This window comes from Ochlerotatus camptorhynchus, unplaced genomic scaffold (genome assembly GCF_037179485.1).
Source record: "Ochlerotatus camptorhynchus isolate MF236.1 unplaced genomic scaffold, CSIRO-AGI_Acam_v1.1 ptg000370l, whole genome shotgun sequence".
Classification (NCBI taxonomy): domain Eukaryota; kingdom Metazoa; phylum Arthropoda; class Insecta; order Diptera; family Culicidae; genus Ochlerotatus; species Ochlerotatus camptorhynchus.
The window spans coordinates 4,852,055-4,873,005 of NW_027040858.1; the positions used below are offsets into that span (position 1 = coordinate 4,852,055).

The 20,951-nt window shown below is 43.8% G+C and overlaps 4 protein-coding genes across 4 annotated transcripts in view; 1 reads left to right on the plus strand and 3 right to left on the minus strand.

Annotated features, from left to right (window-relative positions):
• Positions 1–4,765: 4,765 nt before the first annotated feature.
• On the minus strand, positions 4,766–5,680 carry LOC135710058 (uncharacterized protein K02A2.6-like). The gene has a single exon (XM_065232508.1). The coding sequence runs from the start codon at positions 5,678–5,680 to the stop codon at positions 4,766–4,768; it is 915 nt and encodes a 304-aa protein (XP_065088580.1).
• Positions 5,681–6,444: 764 nt separating this feature from the next.
• On the minus strand, positions 6,445–8,735 carry LOC135710059 (uncharacterized protein K02A2.6-like). The gene is made up of 2 exons (XM_065232509.1): positions 8,514–8,735; positions 6,445–8,472 (listed from the first exon to the last, which is right to left on the minus strand). The coding sequence occupies exons 1-2, from the start codon at positions 8,733–8,735 to the stop codon at positions 6,445–6,447; spliced, it is 2,250 nt and encodes a 749-aa protein (XP_065088581.1).
• A 2,930-nt stretch (positions 8,736–11,665) lies between these two features.
• LOC135710003 (uncharacterized) lies at positions 11,666–12,626 on the minus strand. Its single transcript, XM_065232461.1, has one exon. It carries the CDS (start codon positions 12,451–12,453, stop codon positions 11,791–11,793), a length of 663 nt encoding a protein of 220 aa, XP_065088533.1. The 5' UTR covers positions 12,454–12,626; the 3' UTR covers positions 11,666–11,790.
• Positions 12,627–15,882: 3,256 nt separating this feature from the next.
• The window catches only part of LOC135710160 (uncharacterized), a 28,633-nt gene continuing 23,564 nt past the window's right edge, over positions 15,883–20,951 (plus strand). The window contains exons 1-6 of the mRNA XM_065232673.1: positions 15,883–16,262; positions 16,372–17,127; positions 17,191–18,609; positions 18,950–20,297; positions 20,357–20,570; positions 20,640–20,882. Coding sequence (XP_065088745.1) covers positions 16,238–16,262; positions 16,372–17,127; positions 17,191–18,609; positions 18,950–20,297; positions 20,357–20,570; positions 20,640–20,882 — 4,005 coding nt within the window. The 5' untranslated portion in view covers positions 15,883–16,237. The remainder of the gene's footprint in view (positions 16,263–16,371; positions 17,128–17,190; positions 18,610–18,949; positions 20,298–20,356; positions 20,571–20,639; positions 20,883–20,951) is intronic.

The following is a 20,951-nucleotide window of genomic DNA, read 5'->3' on the forward strand; positions in this document are numbered from 1 at the left end:
AAGCCAAACTTTTTCGTCACAACACTATGAATGTAACATTAAATACATTAACTTAATCAAGAATATCAACTTTAACAAAGTCGAAAACTACATCATTATTTACTATCAGCTTCACATCAACCCTAGAATCATCTTAAACTTTACAATTGCTGTCACCTGCAATATTAAAATCAACTTCCAACTCCCAGAACCTGGTTCTGCGCTCGAGGTCAACTTATCTTTTAAATACAGATATCCAACCAAACAACTAACTAACGAAGTCTCCAACACCCGTCTAAAACTTAAGAGGATTTCACTTGATTGCTCTCAAACATCTTCTTCAAAACAACCTCCCTTCGCAGAGATCTTATCACAACAATCTTTCCTAAACTAATTTGAGATTCTCCCTGGGAGTACCTCAAAAATTTCTTTATAACAAATCAGAAATTCTCTGCAGAATTCATGAAATTCTTGAACACTTTCTCCAAGAATTAGCTTTAATTGTTTTATTCTCATGAATTATCCTTAGACTTCCCATGCAATTTATATCAGAATTGTCTTGCAATTCACTCAGAATTATCCTGAAGTTCTCCTTTCGAAAACTCAAACTATCCAGAAACTCTACCGTCTACCTACTCTAAAGCATACCGTGGAGTTATCTCTAAAATTCATTTTAAAATTCACCCAACATAACTTTGGAAAAATAAATCTAAAATCTCTTAGCAGTTTTTCAAAATAACTGTATCCTGAAAATCTAGTACAGTGATTTTTTATGTTCCAAAATCATATTTTTTTTAAACATAAAAAAAACATCAATTTAAAATTAACGTTTTTGCTTGTTTCTTCTCTGCCACTCCATTGCTGGCTGGGTCAGGGAACCACCAGACATTCTCTCCTACACCATCCCTCTGACGGGGAACCTCTTTCATCTCCCGGCCTACTCCACTGTTCTTCCGTCAGGGAGCCCACCGGGAACATTCCGTTTTGTTTTCGTCCTCCGGCTATTCTGCCAGCGTACCGGAGACACTCCTCTTCCACCGTCACTCCGACGAGGAGCATCCCTTTGTTCCATCTCCCAGGCAGTCCACTGCCCCATCAGGGGACACTACCTTTTTTTTTGTCTTACCGCCTACTCCGCTGGCCATTCTGCCAGGGAGCCTACCAAAGAAATTTCTCTTCTGCCGTTCTTCTGACGGTGAACTTTTTTTTTCTTTTGTATCCTGGCCTACTCTACTGCCCTTCCGTCAGGGAGCCTACCGGGGATATTTTTGTTTTGTCTTCCGGCCTACTCCACTGGCCATTCTGCCAGGGAGCCTACCGGAGATATTTTCTAATTGCCCGTCCAGGGTAGTCTATATGTCATGTATTTTTTTTTGTCTTATTCTCAGCCTACTCCGCCAAGGAGCCTACTGCAAACAATTATTACTGCTCCGCCCTTCCGTCGGAGAGTAATATTTTTTTTCATTACACTATACTTACAATGACACTGATCTACCGGCTGCGCCATTGTCGTGACCGGACCAAGGTTTCCAGCCTCGGTCACGGCTACACGAATCTCGGCTGCTAAGCTTCCACTGCTACTGCTGCTATTCCTGCTGCTGCTGCTGTTCCTGTTGCTGCTGCTGTTCCTCCTGCTGCTGCGGCTCGTCCGTCGCCTTCAACGTTCGTCACAAGAATGCCTTCTGCGAGCTTAGTTAGCCCATATTTATACCGAAAGAATGTTCCCTATTTTACACAGCACTGCTAGCTGTCTCGGGATTTGCCCTCACAAAGAAATGATAGTTAGATTTTATTCACATTCACGCTAATTTGGGTTTACTCAAATTACGCGTTTCATTAATGACTTAATTTTAATTTTTTTTATAATTTTTATTTTACACCAACTCTATACACCACAAACAGCACGTAATGTAGTGAACAACTTCAATGACAGTTGTCCAGTTGAGAATCGAGCTTCTCACTCTTCTTAATGTTTTTGAAGAATGTCCTTCTGACAGTTGTGCATGGTGTTTGATGGAGGTGACCAATGATGCCAGGAATGTAAAATGTTTTTTTTTTTCTATTTTAATTTGGATTTCATTCGGAGTTTCTACCGCAGTCTAGTAGCTTGTACATCATTTTTGCTCAAACCAATAAAAACAACAAAATCCATCGCTTATAAAACACGCAGTGGACTGAATTTTTCAATTTTACATTCGTGCTCCTATTTTATTTACTAAAATTCAATGCCTACGAGATTGTGCCGAAGGTGTGCCGAAGGATGTACCCAAGCTGTGTCGAATCTAATTTCGGGCACAATGTGCTGAGTGACTCACCCCTTGGGTTACTCAGTTTTGTAAATATTGTATTTTGACAGGAAATTATTTTATCGAATCTTTTTTGAAGCATAATAAAAACGATTTATTTTATCACAACAGAATTATTTAAAACAATTAATTTTATAAACTCTAATCAACAAATTGATAATAATTCTGCTTATTAAGCGATTCCCAAGACCACTGCAGCTATCATCTGACATCTCCAGGTGCTATTTTCATTCCGGGAAGTAACCAGGGATGTAACACATTAAACATCTCGAAATGGACTGAGCAGCTTTCTGGCACAACTTACGGATCAGTTTCTCAGCATTTTTTTTCTAAAAAATAATTTCTTTTTGAATATATTGTTATTTTCCGATTTTCTCATAAAGCTTACTTGCAATACTCTTACAGTGAACTTTCCTTTGGATCGAGCTTGGGATTCTGAAGTTCACAACCAAAAGTTGTTGCAGAAGCTCAGAAAAACGTAACCTGTGCAAATTTGGGCTGAAATAAAGTTTATCTAAGGAAAAGCACCAACTGCTACTCACGCTAGTTTAGTCCAGAAAAGTTTCACAGAACGCTGAAACTTTCACTCTTTGAACGCTTTGTGGGAATTTCTCTGGGAATTTGATTTCAGCCCAGGACTTCAAAATTTTCGGACGTTTATCACATTTGTTCTTACTCAAAACAGTAAAGATCCATATTTATTTAATTAGAGTAAATGTTACTCACTTTGTTAAATTAATGTTACTCAGTTTTTGACATTTAGCATTCAAATACGAAACTGAGTCAAAGTTACTCACTTTAGAGTAAAATCAGAGTGTGTAGGTCTCTTTAATGCACCACCAACGTAGAGTGCGCCACACGAGTTCGAGAGGAAACGTCAACCAAACCGTTTGTTTACATCAGAATAAGGATTTTTCACTATGCAAATAAAAGCATTTTTCATTGAACATCTTGTCATGAGTAATTGTCCTATTTTACGATTTTCCACAAATCTGAACTTATTTATACCTCAGCTACTATTAACACACAAGAATTCCGGAAGATCAAGGCACTAATCTAATACGCCTTTTTAATAGAAACTAAACGATCGATTCAACCTCTGGTGATGAATAGGAAAACGTCAAAAAGAGTGTTGTGAGCAGAAATTTCTACCTTGAGACAGGAAACGGAAAACTTTTTTACTTTTCCTGATAAATTGATTTATCAGAGATGCTCCAAAACTTGATCTACAATTGAAAAATTTAATTCTGTAACGTTTTTGCAAAGATCCTGCTGGTGTTCAGGAATATTTTTGTTGAGAAAAATGGAAAATTAGAAATGTGCCTTAGTGGTTATGATCTTCCGGATTTCTTGTGTGTGAATAGTTAAGGTACAAATCAATTCAGATCTGTGGAAAATCGGACTATAAGACAATTACCGATGGAAATTGGCAAGATATTGAATTAAAAATGCTTTAATTTGCGTTGTGAAAAATAGTTATTCTGATGTAAACAAACGGTTTGGTTGATGTTTTTTCTCGAAATCGCGAGGCGCACTCTACGTTGGTGGTGCATTAAAAAGGCCTATTTTCAGTTTTTATCATCAAAAATACTCCTGTACACCAGCAGGATCCTTTCAAGAACGGTAAAAAATTAAATTTTCCCAACTATAGATCAAGTGTTTGAGCATCTCAGATGAATAAATTTATCAGGAAAAGTGAAAAAGTGTTCCGCTTCCTACACGCTAAGATGCACATACCTTAAAGTCGGTAAAGAATACCTAAATATCGGTAGAAATTACCGATAATCGAAGAAAGTGCACATTCCTAAATTATCGGTAATCATGCTTTGTTTATGTTTACATTTAGCACCATTAACACCAGATCACTCACACACTTTAGATTTACCGCTGTCAGTTCCACTGAGAAACGTCTCTTGGATCACCTTATTTACCAGAAAGGAGTATTGTGCTCAAATACAACATTTTTTAGTGATTAAAAACTATTTCAAATCGGAACGTTTCATTTAGTTTTGTTAATAAAAATGATTGCGCTGCAAGCAAAACAGTAAAATATGACAAAATTTATACTGTCATGGAGCGACTGGCATGCTTATTTGATCGAACTTCGTACGGCGCATGGCTTCTCAGCCTAAAGGTAACTGAAGTGTTCTTCTCAAAGAATAAAGAAAGTTTGAGTGCTTCTAACTATACGTTTATTCAGGTTGACATCTACACTTCGAATCCTAATTTTTCCATCTCGGTCGCAGCTGTAGGTTGCTGCGATTACTTGAATGGAACAACTCCCCTCTTAATTCATCCAGTACTCCTCGAATCTAGCTGGTAAACGAGTCTGCCGGTGTTCCCTTGTTGCTGGCGGAACTGGTACTGGATCTTGCTGTGGTGGATTGTCTGCCTCACTATCATCCGAAAAATACTCCGCGTCATCACTTCCAAGCTCTTCATCAACTGGACCAAGTTGGTAGGGCACTGCAGCCCGACGTCTAGGCCAAAACCGTCGAAGAATACCGACTAGGATCACGACCAGATTCGACCGCACGTTGCTTCAGTTGATTGGCATGAGAACGGATGAGCCGCTGATTATCCTCCAGGAAAACGTTGTAGTTGACTTTTCCGACACGCTCGATTACTGTGGCAGCCTGCCATTTCCAGGAATTTGCTTGATGGGCTTGAGCATATACAGCATCACCCGGAACGAACTGCCTCGAAATCGCTCCATGCTTCTTGTTGAAACGCTTGTTTTGCTCATCTGCTTTCGGTTGTGCTGCTGATGTACGGTTGTGTTGCGGTAGTAGCATTGACGAAACTGTGCGGACCGGTCGTCCGAACATTATTTCTGCAGGAGACTTTTCACCTAGGTCAGCCGTTGGTGTTGACCTGTAAACTTGCAAAAACGTCTGCAATGCTTCCTCCAGTGTGTCTCCTCCCGATCGAATCTTCCAAAGAGTGCGCTTCAAGGTGTCCACGAACCGTTCTGCTAACCCATTTGATTGAGGATGGAATGGTGCTGTGCGGACGTGGTGAATGCCTTGATTCTCACAGAAATTCTTGAACTCGTAGCTGGTGAACTGGGTACCATTATCTGGGACGATGGTTTCTGGCACGCCAAATGTTGCGAACGTTTGAGTAAGTAGCTTGATTGTTGTTCTTGTCGTTGTGGTTTTAGTTGCGTATACTTCGGGCCATTTGGTGTACGGGTCGACAATTACCAGGAAAAATACGCCGTCCAATATGGATGCGTGACCACGGCTTATCAGGGATGGGCCACGATTCAAGCGTTGTTTTGACTGGTGCTTTTCCAGCAGTGCAGCAGGGAGTGCATCGCCGGACGAAATTCTCGATGTCGTTGTCGATTCCGGGCCGAAACTGCGTCGTGCAACAGACTTCATTCGTACCATGCCGGGATGTCCGCGATGAAACTGCTTCAGGATTTGCCTCTGAACTTGCTCGGAACGACTACCCTGTCGTGGAATAGTATACAGCCATCGACGTTGGTGAGAGACTCCCGCCTGTTGAAGCAGACTCGAATCTCTGGATCTTCGACTGATCGTGCATCGTTTGGCCAACCCTCACGAATGAACTGCAGCACCGCTTGTAGTGGTTCATCTGCCTGTGTTGCACTTTTGATGTCTGCGAACGAAACTGGTACCTGCTCGATAGTGTTTTGAATAATGCTCACCATGTCTTTTTCTAGGGATATCGCTGCCACAACGTACTCCTCTTCTTGCTGCTTAGAACGGTCGATGAGTCTTGACAGCATATCGGCGCATCCGAAGTCGTTGGTAGACACGTGCCGAATGTCGAAGTCGTAGTTGAGAAGCATCAATGCCTTTGAAGTCGATTTGCGGTGTGCATCCAAAGTGTTCGATCCAAAGATTTATAACAGCGGTTTGTGATCCGTGAGCAGAGTGAATCTGCGCCCAGGAGGTACTTGTGAAACTTCGTTACCGCATATATTAGTGCAAGTGCTTCTTTTTTCCGGCTGCCCGTAGCCATTCTCCGCTGGAGTGAGGGATCTTGATGCGTGCTGGATTGCCTACAGATGTCCATTCGAAAATTCACGGAAGATGACTGCACCGATGCCCGTGCTGGAGGCGTCCGCTGCTACGATGATTGGTAACTTCGGGTCGTAATGCGTCAGCAACATATCAGACTGCAGGACTTACTTGAATTGCTCAAAAGACAGTTGGCAATCGGAATTCCACTGCCACTTCGAATCCTTCTTGAGTAATTGGTCGAGAGGATGACGAAGCTCATGGATGTTGCGCACGAATCTACCGTAGAAATTAACGGCTCCCAGGAACGATCGCACTTCGGAAACATTGGTGAGTGCCGGAATAGAGGCGATGGCTTGAAGCTTCTCTGGATCCGGACGGATGCCGTTTCGATCGACGATATGTCGCAAATATCTCATTTCGGTTTGGAAGAAATGGCACTTTTCCAACTTGACATGGAACCCATTTTCCCCTAGACGTTGTAGTAGCTTGTCTAGTGACGCCTTGTGTTCCTCCCAGGTTCTTCCGAAGATGATAGCGTCGTCGAGAAACGACCGAACACCAGGAATGTCGGCTATCATGCTGTCAACCAGTCTTCGGAATGTTCCAGGCGCTGACTTCACCCCTGGAGCGAGCCGGTTGAATTGGAAGAGGCCTCGATGCGTGTTTATGGTGAGGAGTTTCTTCGATTCTTCATCTACTTCGACTTGCAGGTATGCATCGGAAAGGTCGATGATGCTGAATATGGTGCTTTCGTTGAGCTGTGCGAAGATCTCCTCCGGGGTAGGTAGAGGATAGTGGTTTGCTTCAAGCGCTTCATTGAGTCCCGTGGAGTAGTCCGCACAGATGCGAACTTTACCATTCGGCTTGCGTACTGCTACAATCGGAGCGGCCCACTCTGAGAAATCGATCGTCGTGATGATTCCCAGAGACTGAAGACGTGTTATTTCTGCATCCACCAGCGGAATCGTGTTGAACGGAACTGGTCGCTTCGAACAGAAAACTGGTTTGGCGTTAGGTTTGAGGAATAACTTTACCTTGGTTTTCTTGCAGTGGCCCAGCGAGTCGTCGAAAACCGCCGGATGCTCGGCTTGCAGCTGTGCTCTAGCTTCGGCGAAACATGGTCTGGATACAGCAGAAACTTGATTGCAGAGAGTATCGAACGGAACCGACCACAGGTTGAACATGTCGATCCAATCAATACCCATTACGTTGAGATCTGGTGATGACGTTACGAAACACTGACCACGCTTGACCATGTCATTGAGGACTGCTTCACAATGGAATTCTCCGATGAGAGCGAGTGGTCCACCAGATGCGTTGGAGGCTTCGATCGATGATGGAGTTAGCTTTGGTCGTCTCAGTTGCTGACAAGTTTTCTTGGAAATCACCGTGATATCACTTGCAGAATCCAGTTGTAGCGAAGTCATGACGCCGTTGATGATGATGGTCACATACTTGCGTTTCCGGTTGCTGTTTGCGATGTGCTTCACGAAAATTCCCTTGGCTTGAGATCTGGGACCGACCTTCTTCTGGAACTGCTTCTTCTCTCGAGGTTGAGTTGAAGAGTCGCTTGAAGACTTCTTGATGCAGCTACAGTAGCCTTCTTTATGACCGATGCGGTTACATACCTTGCAGAGATGATCAGAAAATGGACAGTCACGGACGTAGTGCATCTGACCACACTGCCAGCATGGAGTACGAGGAGTGGACTTGCTTTCCGTTTTCAGTGGACGATGCTGGTTTCCGGGTTTCTTCTCCGAAATGCTATGGACCGAATTCTTCGAACTTGATGGATGTTCGATCATCGTAGTGTCCGACTTGATGTTGACGAGCCGCTGGAACTCGTTGATCAGAGTTTGAATTGTCACCGGAGCATCAGCCGTTTCACCTTCAATCCGGGATAGAAGCCTTGCTCGAATGTACGCGTAGCGTGGTGCTTTGAGACCACAGACGAAAATCAAGCACTTGAAGTAACCAATCTTCAAATTTTGGAACTCGAACTCTTCACATGTCCTGTTGGCTTTTCCGCCATAGGTGATTATGTCGTCGGCCTCGGACTTGAGTAGCTGCATGCACTGGTAGCGGTTGTGGAATACGGAGGTCTGCTGCCGAAGATCTTTGTGAGTGTCTTGACAGTATCGGCAAACGTGACGTCCTTTGGTAGTTTCGGAAGGATGTAGTTGACGTAGCGACTGTGAGAGGACGTGTCCAACTTCCGGAGCAGAAGCCTAACTTTTGCTGCGTCGTCCAGACTTCGTGCGTCGCTTTCAAACAAATCCGAGTAACGGGCAAACCATTTTTCGAATGTGGTGCCGTTCTCCGGATCGAAGCAGAACTCGCTGATGTTCGTCGACAGGGATTCCAAAACTTGCTCTGGGTTCGTTGCTTGTGGAACGGCCAACCGCTGGAGAAGCTGAAATATCGCTGCTTGGAGTTCTTCGTTTGTCGCCGCCATCCTTCTTGGTTCGATTCTGGAATGTCTTGAACTTGTGAGCTTCCAGAAAAATCCTCGTCGCCAACTGAAGTGTTCTTCTCAAAGAATAAAGAAAGTTTGAGTGCTTCTAACTATACGTTTATTCAGGTTGACATCTACACTTCGAATCCTAATTTTTCCATCTCGGTCGCAGCTGTAGGTTGCTGCGATTACTTGAATGGAACAGTAACGAAACGCTTTATTCAGTTCCGGTTCATTCAAATTTTCTCAACAGCATTGCGGCACAGTATGAATGTCATTTGAAGCCACTCGAAGAAACATGGTTGCCAGTGACATTGCCAAAAGATTCCTCAAAAACCGTGCTGCTGTTGTTGTCTATCAACGTCTCTGGCCTACTTCTGTCGACAGCCGAGTGAACACCAGGGGGTAGGTCACTCTGCCCCCTTGTGTCTGTGCTTATTGTGTTTCATGTGTGTTTTTGAGTGCCTGAAGGTGTTTCTGGGTGTTTCATCGTGCTGTCAAAACTTCTACCCAAAAGCTATATTTTCTGGCAACCATATCCTCAACCATAACATAACGTTGAAAATGACAGAGCCCTCTGCGAATCCTTTGCTGTTATTTGTTTAATGAAAAAGCAAACCCGACAGGAAATTATTTGCAGCTAATACCACCGACAAACCGACATGAATGATCATCCGACAAAGTATCATCAAATTTCTGATCAAAGCACAAAACTGACATCTGCCGTCTTGTTCGCGAAAATTGTGTGCTAAATATATGAGTTGGTTCGTGTCTAATCTATTCCGGGCAAATTATTTTTATCTAGATAACAAATTTCTATGGTTTTGACAGATGGGATCGCTGCACATTTGAATTCGCCGTTATGGATTCTCGATCAAGAGTTAAGTTTTAGGGTTTTAGTTTCATGTCGGTTTGTCGGTTGGGCCGTGATTGGGCTGCTGCTGGTGAGAACCTACGATTTACAAACTGTTCCGTTGCGTTTGTCTTGGTTTTCTTGCGAGACATTTACCTTTTTAGCATCTGTAACTCCTGATGCTGCTGCTTTCGTGGATCCCAACCTGTTTCGGATTTCCTTTTCTTTATTTCAATCCAGTTCCAGAATGTTTTTCTTTACCGGCAGAATGGTACGACATTTTTTGGCTAGTTTTTTTTCTCAACAACAAAATAACAACCTAATGTAAACAGTATTTGCAGTGGTCCCAGAATTGATTAAAAAATATGCTTATCATGCGACGTAATGGTGTTTGTGGGTGTTTTAAGAGTGTCGAAGTGTGTTTTCGTGAGTGATAACACAATGTGGCAGAGTGACTTACCCCTTGTGTGTACTGCTAGGTGCGCTAGTATTCGCTAATGAAAAGTGGAGCCAGTTTCTAATCCCTTCTGTTCTGTGACAGAGAGGTATACGGGTGCAATCTTAAAAGGCATTTATTTTGCGAACAAATTATTTTAATAAAATCTTAAGGTAGACTAGAAATACTCAGAGGGAGAGATAAGCGGAAGGAATGTTTTGAGCCAAATGAACTGTCAAAATCTGAGCCAATCGAACATTCCCATTAGAATTTTTCCGAGGATTTCTTATTCTTACTAGATTAAATTTGAGAGTATTGCAATCGAACAGAAACTCAATCACCTTCATGTTTCGTGTGTTTCTCAAATTCAACTAGTTTTTTGAATAAAAACCAATATTCTAACTCTATTGATTAATTGATCTCAGTTGGTTAATTAATGGCACAAAGAAATGTGCAAAATATTGCGATGTAATCAATTATTATTGTGCACGTAAATCAAATCAAAAGTAACAGTCATGTGAGTTGCAAGATTATTTAGGTACAAATCCCTGCTGCCGAATTGTATTTTGTTTTCTCCGCCCATCTCTCCCTCTGAGTATTTCTAGGTGAAACTACCTTCACAGACAAACAGACATAACACATTGAATATTTCTCACTGTAAAACATGGTCGCTAAACATTACCGCCATCTGTTGAGTATCCAGCATTTTACGAGCGCTCATGGCCGCCAAAATCTGGTTGAATTTCTGGTAAGGAATATATGATTTGAAGTTTGGCTTGTGTCGTTTGACCTTTAAACGGTCAAATTTGATCGTTTATACATCAAACGACCTAACCCAAACATCAAATCGAATGTCCCCTACCAGAAACTCAGCTAGATTGGGGCGGCCATCAGCGCTCGTAAAATGCTGGATACTGTGGTGGGCACTACACTGAACAGATGGCGGTAGTGTGTAAACGTCAAACGCAATGGAATTGACTATGCACGCCACAGGTGGCGGTACTACCAACTGCGATACTTTTAAATTGTCCGTTAAATGCTTGTTCGATGAATAACTTGCGAGTGTTATGTCTGTTTGTCTGTGCTACCTTGTTCGGGTATGGAGATTTTAGTTCAAGTAGTCCCAAATTGGGTCCATATTCAGAGTCCTCGTTGGATTGATTTCGTACCACCAAAATCTACTCCAGAAGATCCTTCCACAAACATGTTTTCCCAGCTGTACTCAGCGTCCAGGGTGCAAAAATCGAAACGGAGCTGCGGCACCGTTTCTTCGCGGTCAATTTTACACAATGCTATCGGTTGGTTTTTCCGAGAACAATTATTGGACAAACTACTCTGGTGTAGGGATTTAAGCTGGATGCAACATTAGAAACTAGCAGTACATCATCATACAGAATTTCAATTAACTGCAAAACGTGGAAAAAAGCGTGGAATTATGGTACTTCACGGTAAATCAAGAGGAAATTATAACATCCAAGCAAATGTATTGTCGGGCAAAATTTCTAAAGAAGAGCATAACCAAACACGCTGTATTGTAGTACGATATTTATTATTCCTATGTCTAATGTACACAGTAAAGATATCAAGTCAACATGAAAAAAAAAAATTGCTTCGATTCGCAAATTAAAAAAAAATTATTAAAGATTCTAAGTCGATTTCTACAGACTAGGTATAATAATTCATGACTGCCTGTCTGTCTACATATATAGTATATGAATACACTTATGAAACATGGTCAATACGCAAATCCACCCGAAGCGAATCCACTAGCTCCCGTCGTCCTCATCCATCTGGCCAAATTGATTGCCAGCACTGATCAAACCCTTCTCCTGAATTGCTGCCACAACGGCCGTCTCGAGCAAATCCATGCCCTGCTGATGATGGTCCAGATCCATTCGACGTCCCTCGGCACCATCTCCCATCGATCCCGAACCGCCTGCCGCCCCATCGCCATCTTCCGCATCGTCTCCGAGCGGCTGCACGGGTTGCAATCCTCGTTCGCTGATAGCGGCCATTATTGCACGGTCTTCTATCATTTCCGCTTCTGGCTGCTCGGGTTCCATCTCGGCTTCCTCCACCGGATCGGCTACCACCCCTTGTGCCTCCACTCCGTAGTGGCGTGTTTCGAAAAAGTTCAAATACTGCTCCAGCACCATGTTGATGGTGTTGTCCTCAATGCACGCTGCGATTTGAGCCTCCTGCCAGCTGGCCAAATCCGGTGCCATCCCCGGACGCATGTCCACTAGAGCAGGCTGACGCACGTTGATTTCCTCCAACGAACTTGATGAAGGCCCAGCGGCCATGGGGGCACGACCACCGTGATTCACTGCAACCGACTCGGACGTGGGCCCCTGGAACGACAGCAGTCGGGGTCGCTTGAAACTGGATCCGTTGTTAATGTTACCTCGTCCGGGATTGTTCTCGCTCATTGTGATGGGTACTGCATTATATCCACCGAAGTTAAATCCAGCACTCGCGAATATTGGACAATATAATTTCAATTCGAAGATGGGAGGAGCTTCCTGCCAAGGGATTTGTTTTTATTTACGTTTTCAGTTTTGCGTTTGGCAGTCGCGATCGATTTTGGCTCGGGAAGTGCAGTGATGTCAGACTTTGAGGCAAACGTGGCTGATGATTTTCTAAATTATTTATATTCATTTTAGGAAACAGACAGATTTTTATGGATAACTACGGTAGGGAAAAACTGAATAAAAAAAAACAATGCAATATCATGGAATCATTAAATCAACAGGATTCCTATTCTGGAATTTAAAATATTATTCACAATGAATCAATAATTACTGAAAGAAAAAATCTGTAGGGCCAGCAGCACTGCACTGGGGTGTGCTTTTTTCCTTTGTTTATGTTTTGAAAGAACAGCTGAAGGACTTTAGTACAATTTATGCAGGGTTGCCCTCATTTAGAACACGGTATCACGGTATAAAAAAAATAATCAAATTTATGTACACTCAAAAATATTACAAAACCAATGTTGATTAAATTTTATGCATTTTATTATTAATCAAAATATATACATTGGTCCGATTAATATTTTCTTCAAAACTATACTCAGTCCGCTTATCGGAGTGGAATTCGATCAGTGTATACTAAAACGATCAAAAATGACAATGTCAAACACGATGGCACTCGTAGTCGTTTTTCAGTTCACGTTGAAGGTGATAACATAGAGGTAACTCTAATGCCTTGTTCAGACTGGAGAGTTATAACATGTTTTAACGGTTGTCAAATAATTTCAACACAGAAACCACCATCAAGATAGCGCTATAACATGTTATAACTCTGTAGTCTGAACGTACTATAAGACCACTGGGCCCCGAAGAAAATCATTATTATTTTTGGCTCACTCAGTACCAGAACAACGGTCCCAAGCAGTCCCAAGCTATTTCACTCACCCCTGCATGTTCTGCATGAATCCACACACCCCTGATGTTATCTGTCAAACTTTCATAGCGAATCAAAACAAACATAGTGTAGTAATAGAATTTCAACTAGAATAGGGTACGTTAATCGTTTGCTTGGGACCAATAGGCTACTAAAGTGGTGAGCCAATTTAAAATCGTTAGTTTCCTATTGATTGTTGGCTCTACTGCAGATTCAGCAACCCATTTCAGAATGCCTGGTAATTCACGTCCATTCCGAGGTTACTTTCACATACAATAAGCCCCGCGTGTAAACACTACCGTTACCATATGAATAATGGTACAGATTTCGAAATGTGATGTTTCGAAATCTGGCGCGTATTTAGTAATATTTGGAAATATGCATTTATGATTGATTTATAATCAGATGGATCTCACCAAATTCTGCCTCCGAAAATGCACCGGTTTGTTCACTCGCAGTAATCGAAAAAATCATTAGACATTTTTGTCGATTACCATAAAATGACAATGGAATTCATGGTTCACAACAATGAAAATCGTGGTTCACTATTCTCCCGATTTTGTCAGATACAGATACAGAATACACCTCAATACCCCTAAACAACCCAATTGACCACTTTGTCAAGCAGTTTTGGCGTGACTTTCTACCAGCGATTTCACAAAACTGGATCAACTAATTTCTATTTTTTTATGAAACGCACAAATGTTAGCTACTTTTCTCGTGGTTCTAGAAGAAAAAATCTCAAAATAATGTTTTATTTCAAAGTTCGAGTGGTAGTAAACGTCATTTTAACTGCTCGAATGAAGTGGTTAATTCGAAAATGATTTTAAATCAAGATCAACCATTAATGGACTTACTGATAAATGTTTACTATTCTTACAACATAGGATAAACCAAACGTCTCGAAAAGGCAAAACTGTTTGCGTACGGTTTGTTGAGCCGATACCTACACAGCAAAAAAAGTTGTTGAATATTACATCGAAACTGCTGCAACCAGGTCAATCCATCGGTTGTGTAATATCACATTGTACGATGTACATTGATTTTGCGAACAAAATTACATCCATTGATGTAATATTGTATCTGCCTTTTGATATTACATCATTATTTCATACATCAGCTTGAATTACGTTGATCGATAATACATTTTTTTTGCTGTGTATGACGTGCTTCCCAACGGTGATTTCTGTTCACTGCACTGCTTTAAAGTTACTAACCAAAGCACTTCTATTTTTTTGTTTTCTATCTGCAGCTTAGCTCCATGCATCCAGTTTGAAATTTTGTCGATCGCCTCTGTCGCCAACATTTCCATTTCTTCCAGCGTCTTGCCTGTTACTGTAAGACGACGTCGTCCGCAAAGCCAACGATCTCAACTTGTTTGGGCAGCTTCAGCGTTAGCACGCTGTTGTACATCCCGTTCAAGAGCGTTGGAGCAAGGATGGTGCTTTGTGGAACTCCCACTGTGATCTCTGACACATGTCTGTCTCGTGGACCAGAACCCGGTTCTGGAAGTAACTCCTTAGAATCCTGCACAGGTAATCAGGGATCCTCATTCTATGCAGCGCTTCGGCGATGGCCTCCCAGCTGGCGCTGTTGAACGCATTCTTGACGTCAATCGTTATCATGGCAGTAATATCAACAATCAATACGAAACTAACGATTTTAAATTAGCTTGGGACTGCTTGGGACCGTTGTTCTGGTACTGAGTGAGCCAAAAATAATAATGATTTTCTTCGGGACCCAATGGTCTTAGAGTTACCTCTATGGTAATATCAACAATCAATTCGAAACTAACGATTTTAAATTGGCTCACTACTTGACTAGCCTATTGGTCCCAAGCAAACGATTAACGTATCCCATTCTAGTCAAAATTCTAGTACAACACTATGTTTGTTTTGATTCGCTATGAAAGTTTGACAGATAAAATGAGGGGTTAGTGGAGTTTCCTATGTTTCGAGGGGTGAATCGATTAGCTTGGGACCGAAGATAGTACCAGAGCTGAGCCAAAAAGTTGAGCTCGTTTCTTCGGGACCTTCTGGGGTACTAGAATGGGGTACGGTAATCGTTTTCTTGGGACCAATAGGCTAGTCAGGTAGTGAGCCAATTTAAAATCGTTAGTTTCGTATTGATTGTTGATACCACTGCCGGCCAGTGGGGGTTAGATTGAATACACACATACACACACACATCGACAAAAATGTCTAATGTTTTAACAGTAAATATCATGGTTACAATGGCAATGATAATCATTGTAATTTTATTAGATTTTTTTTACGAGGGATCTCAAGTTTAAAAAGATTCAATGGCCGTGTAGAGCAAAACTTTACGTAGTATATGGATGACCTGCTTGTGCTAAATTTTCCAGCGCAGCCCTGCGGCGAATCAAAACTGTCAAGACTTTGCATCATTTTTTCCTTTTCCTGGAGAAAAATCGAAACAAAAATGGCCTGCCGTCGTCGTCCTTGTTGCAGTGGGTGCTTCAGCTTCTCGTAGAGAAAAGTGATAAAAGTCGCAATTTTCACCACCGAATCGGTCCGAAAATAGTTCCATCGCGCGGTGCTCAGTACAGTTCAGTGTGGAAAATGTTTTCCGTGCGCCGGAATTGGGTGGTAATGTGAGCGAAATCGGAAGAAAAATAAAATAGAAGAGAAGGGAGTCCTTCAGCAGCAGCAGCAGCTGCTGTTTCCTGCTAGCACAGGCGACAAAGGAAAAATCGATAGGCTCTTCGGTTAGCACTCAGGGGGGGTTTCTTGAAGACGAAAAAAATATCCTGTGGGTTATTTTGCGACTTGACTGAAGTGTTTCGAAACGATGGAAGTTATCGCGCTGAAACTAGGTGAGTAATACGAATAGTTTGATATGAGTGCAAGGGATTTGTTTTAAATGAATCAGCTTCGCTGATGAGATAACTGCGTAAAATGCTATAATTGGAATTTTCATTGTAGAAAATCCGGAGGTGCTCCGGGGAGTTGGTAATAACAATAATAATAATCCCGCGGGTAGTTGCGATAAGATCGATGATAAGCTGGTGGACGGGCCGATAGCAGCGGCCATGACGAGCAGTATAGCGAGCATTCTGGACGATACGACTCCGAGCGATTCCGGCGTGCAGTTGCTGGATTCGGAGTCGAGTGGACTGAACGAATCTATGATCTCCAGCGCGGGTGGATTCGAGTTCGAGGCTACGAATTTGCAAAACAACAACAACAACAACAATGAAAAGGCGGAACTGGAGAGTCCGGTGAAGGAGGAGATTGGTAGATTTGTGGAAATCGATATCCAGAAGAACGATGGGGTCGTCGGAGGTGGGGCAGAAGTGGAACAAGCGCTGACCAGCAGTCAGATTCCGGACGAGATGATTTCGAGCACTTGTTCGACGTTCGATGCGGAGAATATTGTATATAGGAGAAGGGTGAAGAAGACAGCGTCAACTGCTAGCAAAACCCCGAAGAAGCGGGTTTCTTTCCACGAGGATATACTGAAGAACACTAAGACGGACAACATTCACATTGAGCATGGATTTATCACGTACAAAACGGGTGCGAATAAGAATAAGCAGCATGTTGGTGTGAAGGGCCGGTACTCCTGGTGTTCGGAGTACGATGACGATGGGTTTGACTATGGGGATGAAGAGGCCGGAGATAATCGGCAGTATGTGTATAGAAATGCGTGCTCGGAAGTGCTGGATTATGGGAAAACAGGTGAGTCGTTAGCGGGTGTATCAGTCAGATAGAGCACTTACCCACATATTTCGTTTTTAGTAGATGTCTTCGAGAACATCGAAGACCAGAAGAACTACGTCAAGTACGACAATTCGGGCATCTTCGAGTATGGGCCACCGGAGAAGCGCGCCCAGTCAAAGCGCGGGGCTAAAGATGGCAATGAATTCTACAAGTGCAGTTGCTCGGACTCGAACTCCAGCCTGGACTCGGGAAGCAGCAACGAAGGAGCTTCGAACTACAAACAGCAAGGCAAATCCAACAGCTGCGAATGCATCGGCCAGAGCAACAATAACAACAATATCATTTCCGACAATTGCTACTACAGTGAACCGAATATCGAACATCTGGACGAGTTCAATGGAAACAGTGTTGGAGGGGGAGGCGAGCGGGTCGTCAAGTCGGTTTGGAGCAAGGAGAAGAAACCGAAGAGCAGCTGCCTGAAGAAAACCAAACGGAACATGATGTACACAAACGTCGTCGTTCCGGAGTACGATCTGACGAAGAAGGTCAAAAAATTCAACGTCCATCATTTGTCGGTGATCGACAATAGTAAGATGATTTTCGGCTCGCTGAAAGACATCTTCGGGATTTCACTACCCGAACGTGGCGTCCCGGAAGGATCGGAAGACCTCTCAACAGTTAAGGAGTGCATTCCGGAAACCAATGATTCCACGATCGACGATTTCACCGTAGTTCAGAAGCCGAAGAATTTCCTCTCCAAGAGCCTGGACGGCGGTTTCGGTGGCAACAAGCTGAACGGTCAGAAGAAGTACGTTCACAACGTGGACGAGCAGCTGCGTCGGAAGAACGACGAAGATTTATACGCTCCCAGTCGGAAGAACAGCGTCGAAGATGAAAAAGAAAAGCAGCAGCAGCAAGCCGTCCTAAACGAACCCGAAGAGTTGCCATTGGACGCTGAGCTGGACGTTCAACCGGCGAAGGCTCCGTACCGCAACAAGTACATCATCAACGGGGAGAGTACGGTGTTTGAGCACACCGGCGTGTCGTATTGCTATGAGGACGCCGAAGGCAAACCAATGATCGGCGACGGTGAGGGTGCCGGTAACGAAGGAAGCACCCCTAAGGAGCTTCCCATTGGCGAATTGACGGGCGGTTCGTTCATTGGCAAGACGCAAATCAAGAAAAAGCTATCGAACATTTTCCAGAAGATGAACGTGATCGGTTCGAATGCATCGACGCCGTCGGCTGCAGTGGCTCCGCCTCCATTAGCAATAGCGCCAGCCCCTCGCAGCGGTGGGGATGGATTGGAAGTGGTTGAAGATGTCCAGCAAACGGTGGAATCGAGAAAGTCATCCAGAGATGAGCTGGATGGCGTCGTGCTCGAAGACACGAAGAAAGCCGTGCAGCAGCAGACTCGAATGGAGAGCAGTACCATTTCATCGTGTGGAAGCGACCACAGTTCGTCGATGCAGTCGGACAGTAGGGAACAGCAGAAGGGAGGTGAGTGAGAGATTTGTCATAGAACGGGATTGTCGGCTTGCACCGAAGGGTCTCAGGATTTTATAGAATTTTGCCCACAATTTGAGTTTATGGTTATGCAAATTAAAAAAAAAATTAAAAAATTCAAGGGCGTTAATTTTCCCGGAAAATTTTAGTTAAAATTTTCGGATTTTCCCGGATATCATTAGCAAATAATGAAACTGAAAAAAATCTTTTTCGTTTATATAACCTGTGGGCAAAAAACATAAAATTCTGAAACCCCTCGACCCATTTTGCCCTATAGTTAAAAAAATCCCCAGATCGTTGAAATTTTCAACTGAAGCACCAATTTCTTTTCCAGTCATCGTCCGCGATCAACAGCCGTACAGCAGCAATCTCAGCTCGCCACGAGGCTCCGTCGGCAAAAATCGCCACCTGTCGTCTCCGTTGCGCAAAAAATCTCTCACCACCCGACTGGAATCGCGCGTCCGCATGGGTCCGGACCTGTTCAATCTCGGCGGATGCCCGCCGGCTCGACATCTGAACATCGATCGTCAGCTCATGTCCGAAGAATTCGACGACATTCTCACCGTGACCACTACGGCCACCACCGACACCGACAAGGACAGCAACGATATCGTGATTCTGGACTACCCCTCCAGCAGCAGCACGCCGATTCCGCAGCCGGATGTGGAATTACTACCGGAAAAGGTTTCCTTTGTACCGCCTCTCGTCAGACGGTACAATCCCATGACCACATCGGCCAGCTCGACGTCCACTTCGAAGAGTTCCCTCATCAATCGATTCCTGCGGAATGTGACTCAGAAAAAGATCTTGGAGGCTACCATCAAGCAGAACAGCTTCTTCCAATCGAAGCTGAGCACGGAGAAGAAGCTTTTCGATAATCTAGTTCCGAAGGGGGTTAAATTGTTAAATCATTCGTTGATTGAAGATCTGAATGCGGAAATTGCGATGGAAATTGAACTGAGTTCCTCGGCTTGCCAGCTGGATCGCATTCAGTTGAATGATTCACACGTGGCGGATGGCGGCTATGGGCTGACACTGGGGGAGATCAAGTTCGACGGGGGTGGCGTTGGGGTTGGGGAAATTCCAGTGGAGATTTTCAATGGCAATCGGTTGCACATTTTCCGAAACGAGAACGAGGCGCTGATGAAGGTTTTCAAGCTTTACAATGGGTACAGCCGTGAGGGTTACATGACACCTGTATTGGTCTTTCTGACCGACAAGACGCTATACGTGACGGACCAGGTTAGGAATAGATTATGCAATAAGTTTGTGCTTCCTTACTCGGAATTGGATGTGATATTGGTGGGACCGTACGGGAATACGGTGCTGTTGAGCAATTCGGCGCGAGATATGCAACAGGTTCTTCTGGCTGGTGGCCCCTACCCGGCGGATGGATTGGTTGCCAGCTTGGAGCTCTGTGCCCGAAGAGGTGGATCGGTATTGCCAGCGGTTGGGCAGCTAACCTTGGACCATCTGGCTCCGCTGCAGGCCTTTGTGAGGGATAATTCAAACGTCAGTAGAGATGACAAGTGGAAGTACTACGCAGTGGTGAATGTTCCTGCCGGGACACTGGGCAGCGAAGAAGAACCCCTGGGACCGCACATAAAAGGTCCCTTGATGCATCGAAGAATGTCGCATGCTGGATTCGTTGACCAGTGGGCCGCAGGGTACTTTTTACTGAAGTAAGAGTTTTGATTTCACAGCAGCAGGATGCCAGTGGTAACTATTTGCTTGTTTTCAGAGCCGGAGTTCTCTATCTTTTTGCGGATGCAACTCAGAAGCTGCCCACTTGGGCCGTCACCTTGGCCGAGTGCCAAGGGGCTCGACGATCGCTCAACTCAGGTAGACCGTACTGCTTCGAGCTACTGCTGAGAACCGGAGCCTTGCAGCTGGCAGCTCCCGATGAGTACGTAGCGTCCGATTGGCTGCAGGCACTTGTGCAAGCTGCTAGTGGGGTAAGATGCTTGCCCGGAATATGTAGCCTATAACCATTCCATTAAAATCAGATTGCTTCTTCGAAACAGCTCTTCGAACTGCAGGAACGTCGGAAGACTCTGGGCTGTACGCTGATCATGACCTCGAATCACCTGCTAACGCTCCGAGAAGACTTCAGTGCACCTCTGCGGAGAAACAACGTTTCATCAAGCGCGAATTCCAGCATCATGGTATCCCCAGCCAAGGAAAACGTCAATCCAAATGCTCAACAACCGTCTAGTCAACAACAGAGAAAACTAAGCAATTCCAACATGCTGGACACTTGTAGCGAGGTGCGTCCATCTTGCTCGAAGCCATGATCATTTCTGTATTCCTAAATTCTGATCTCTTTCAATCCCACC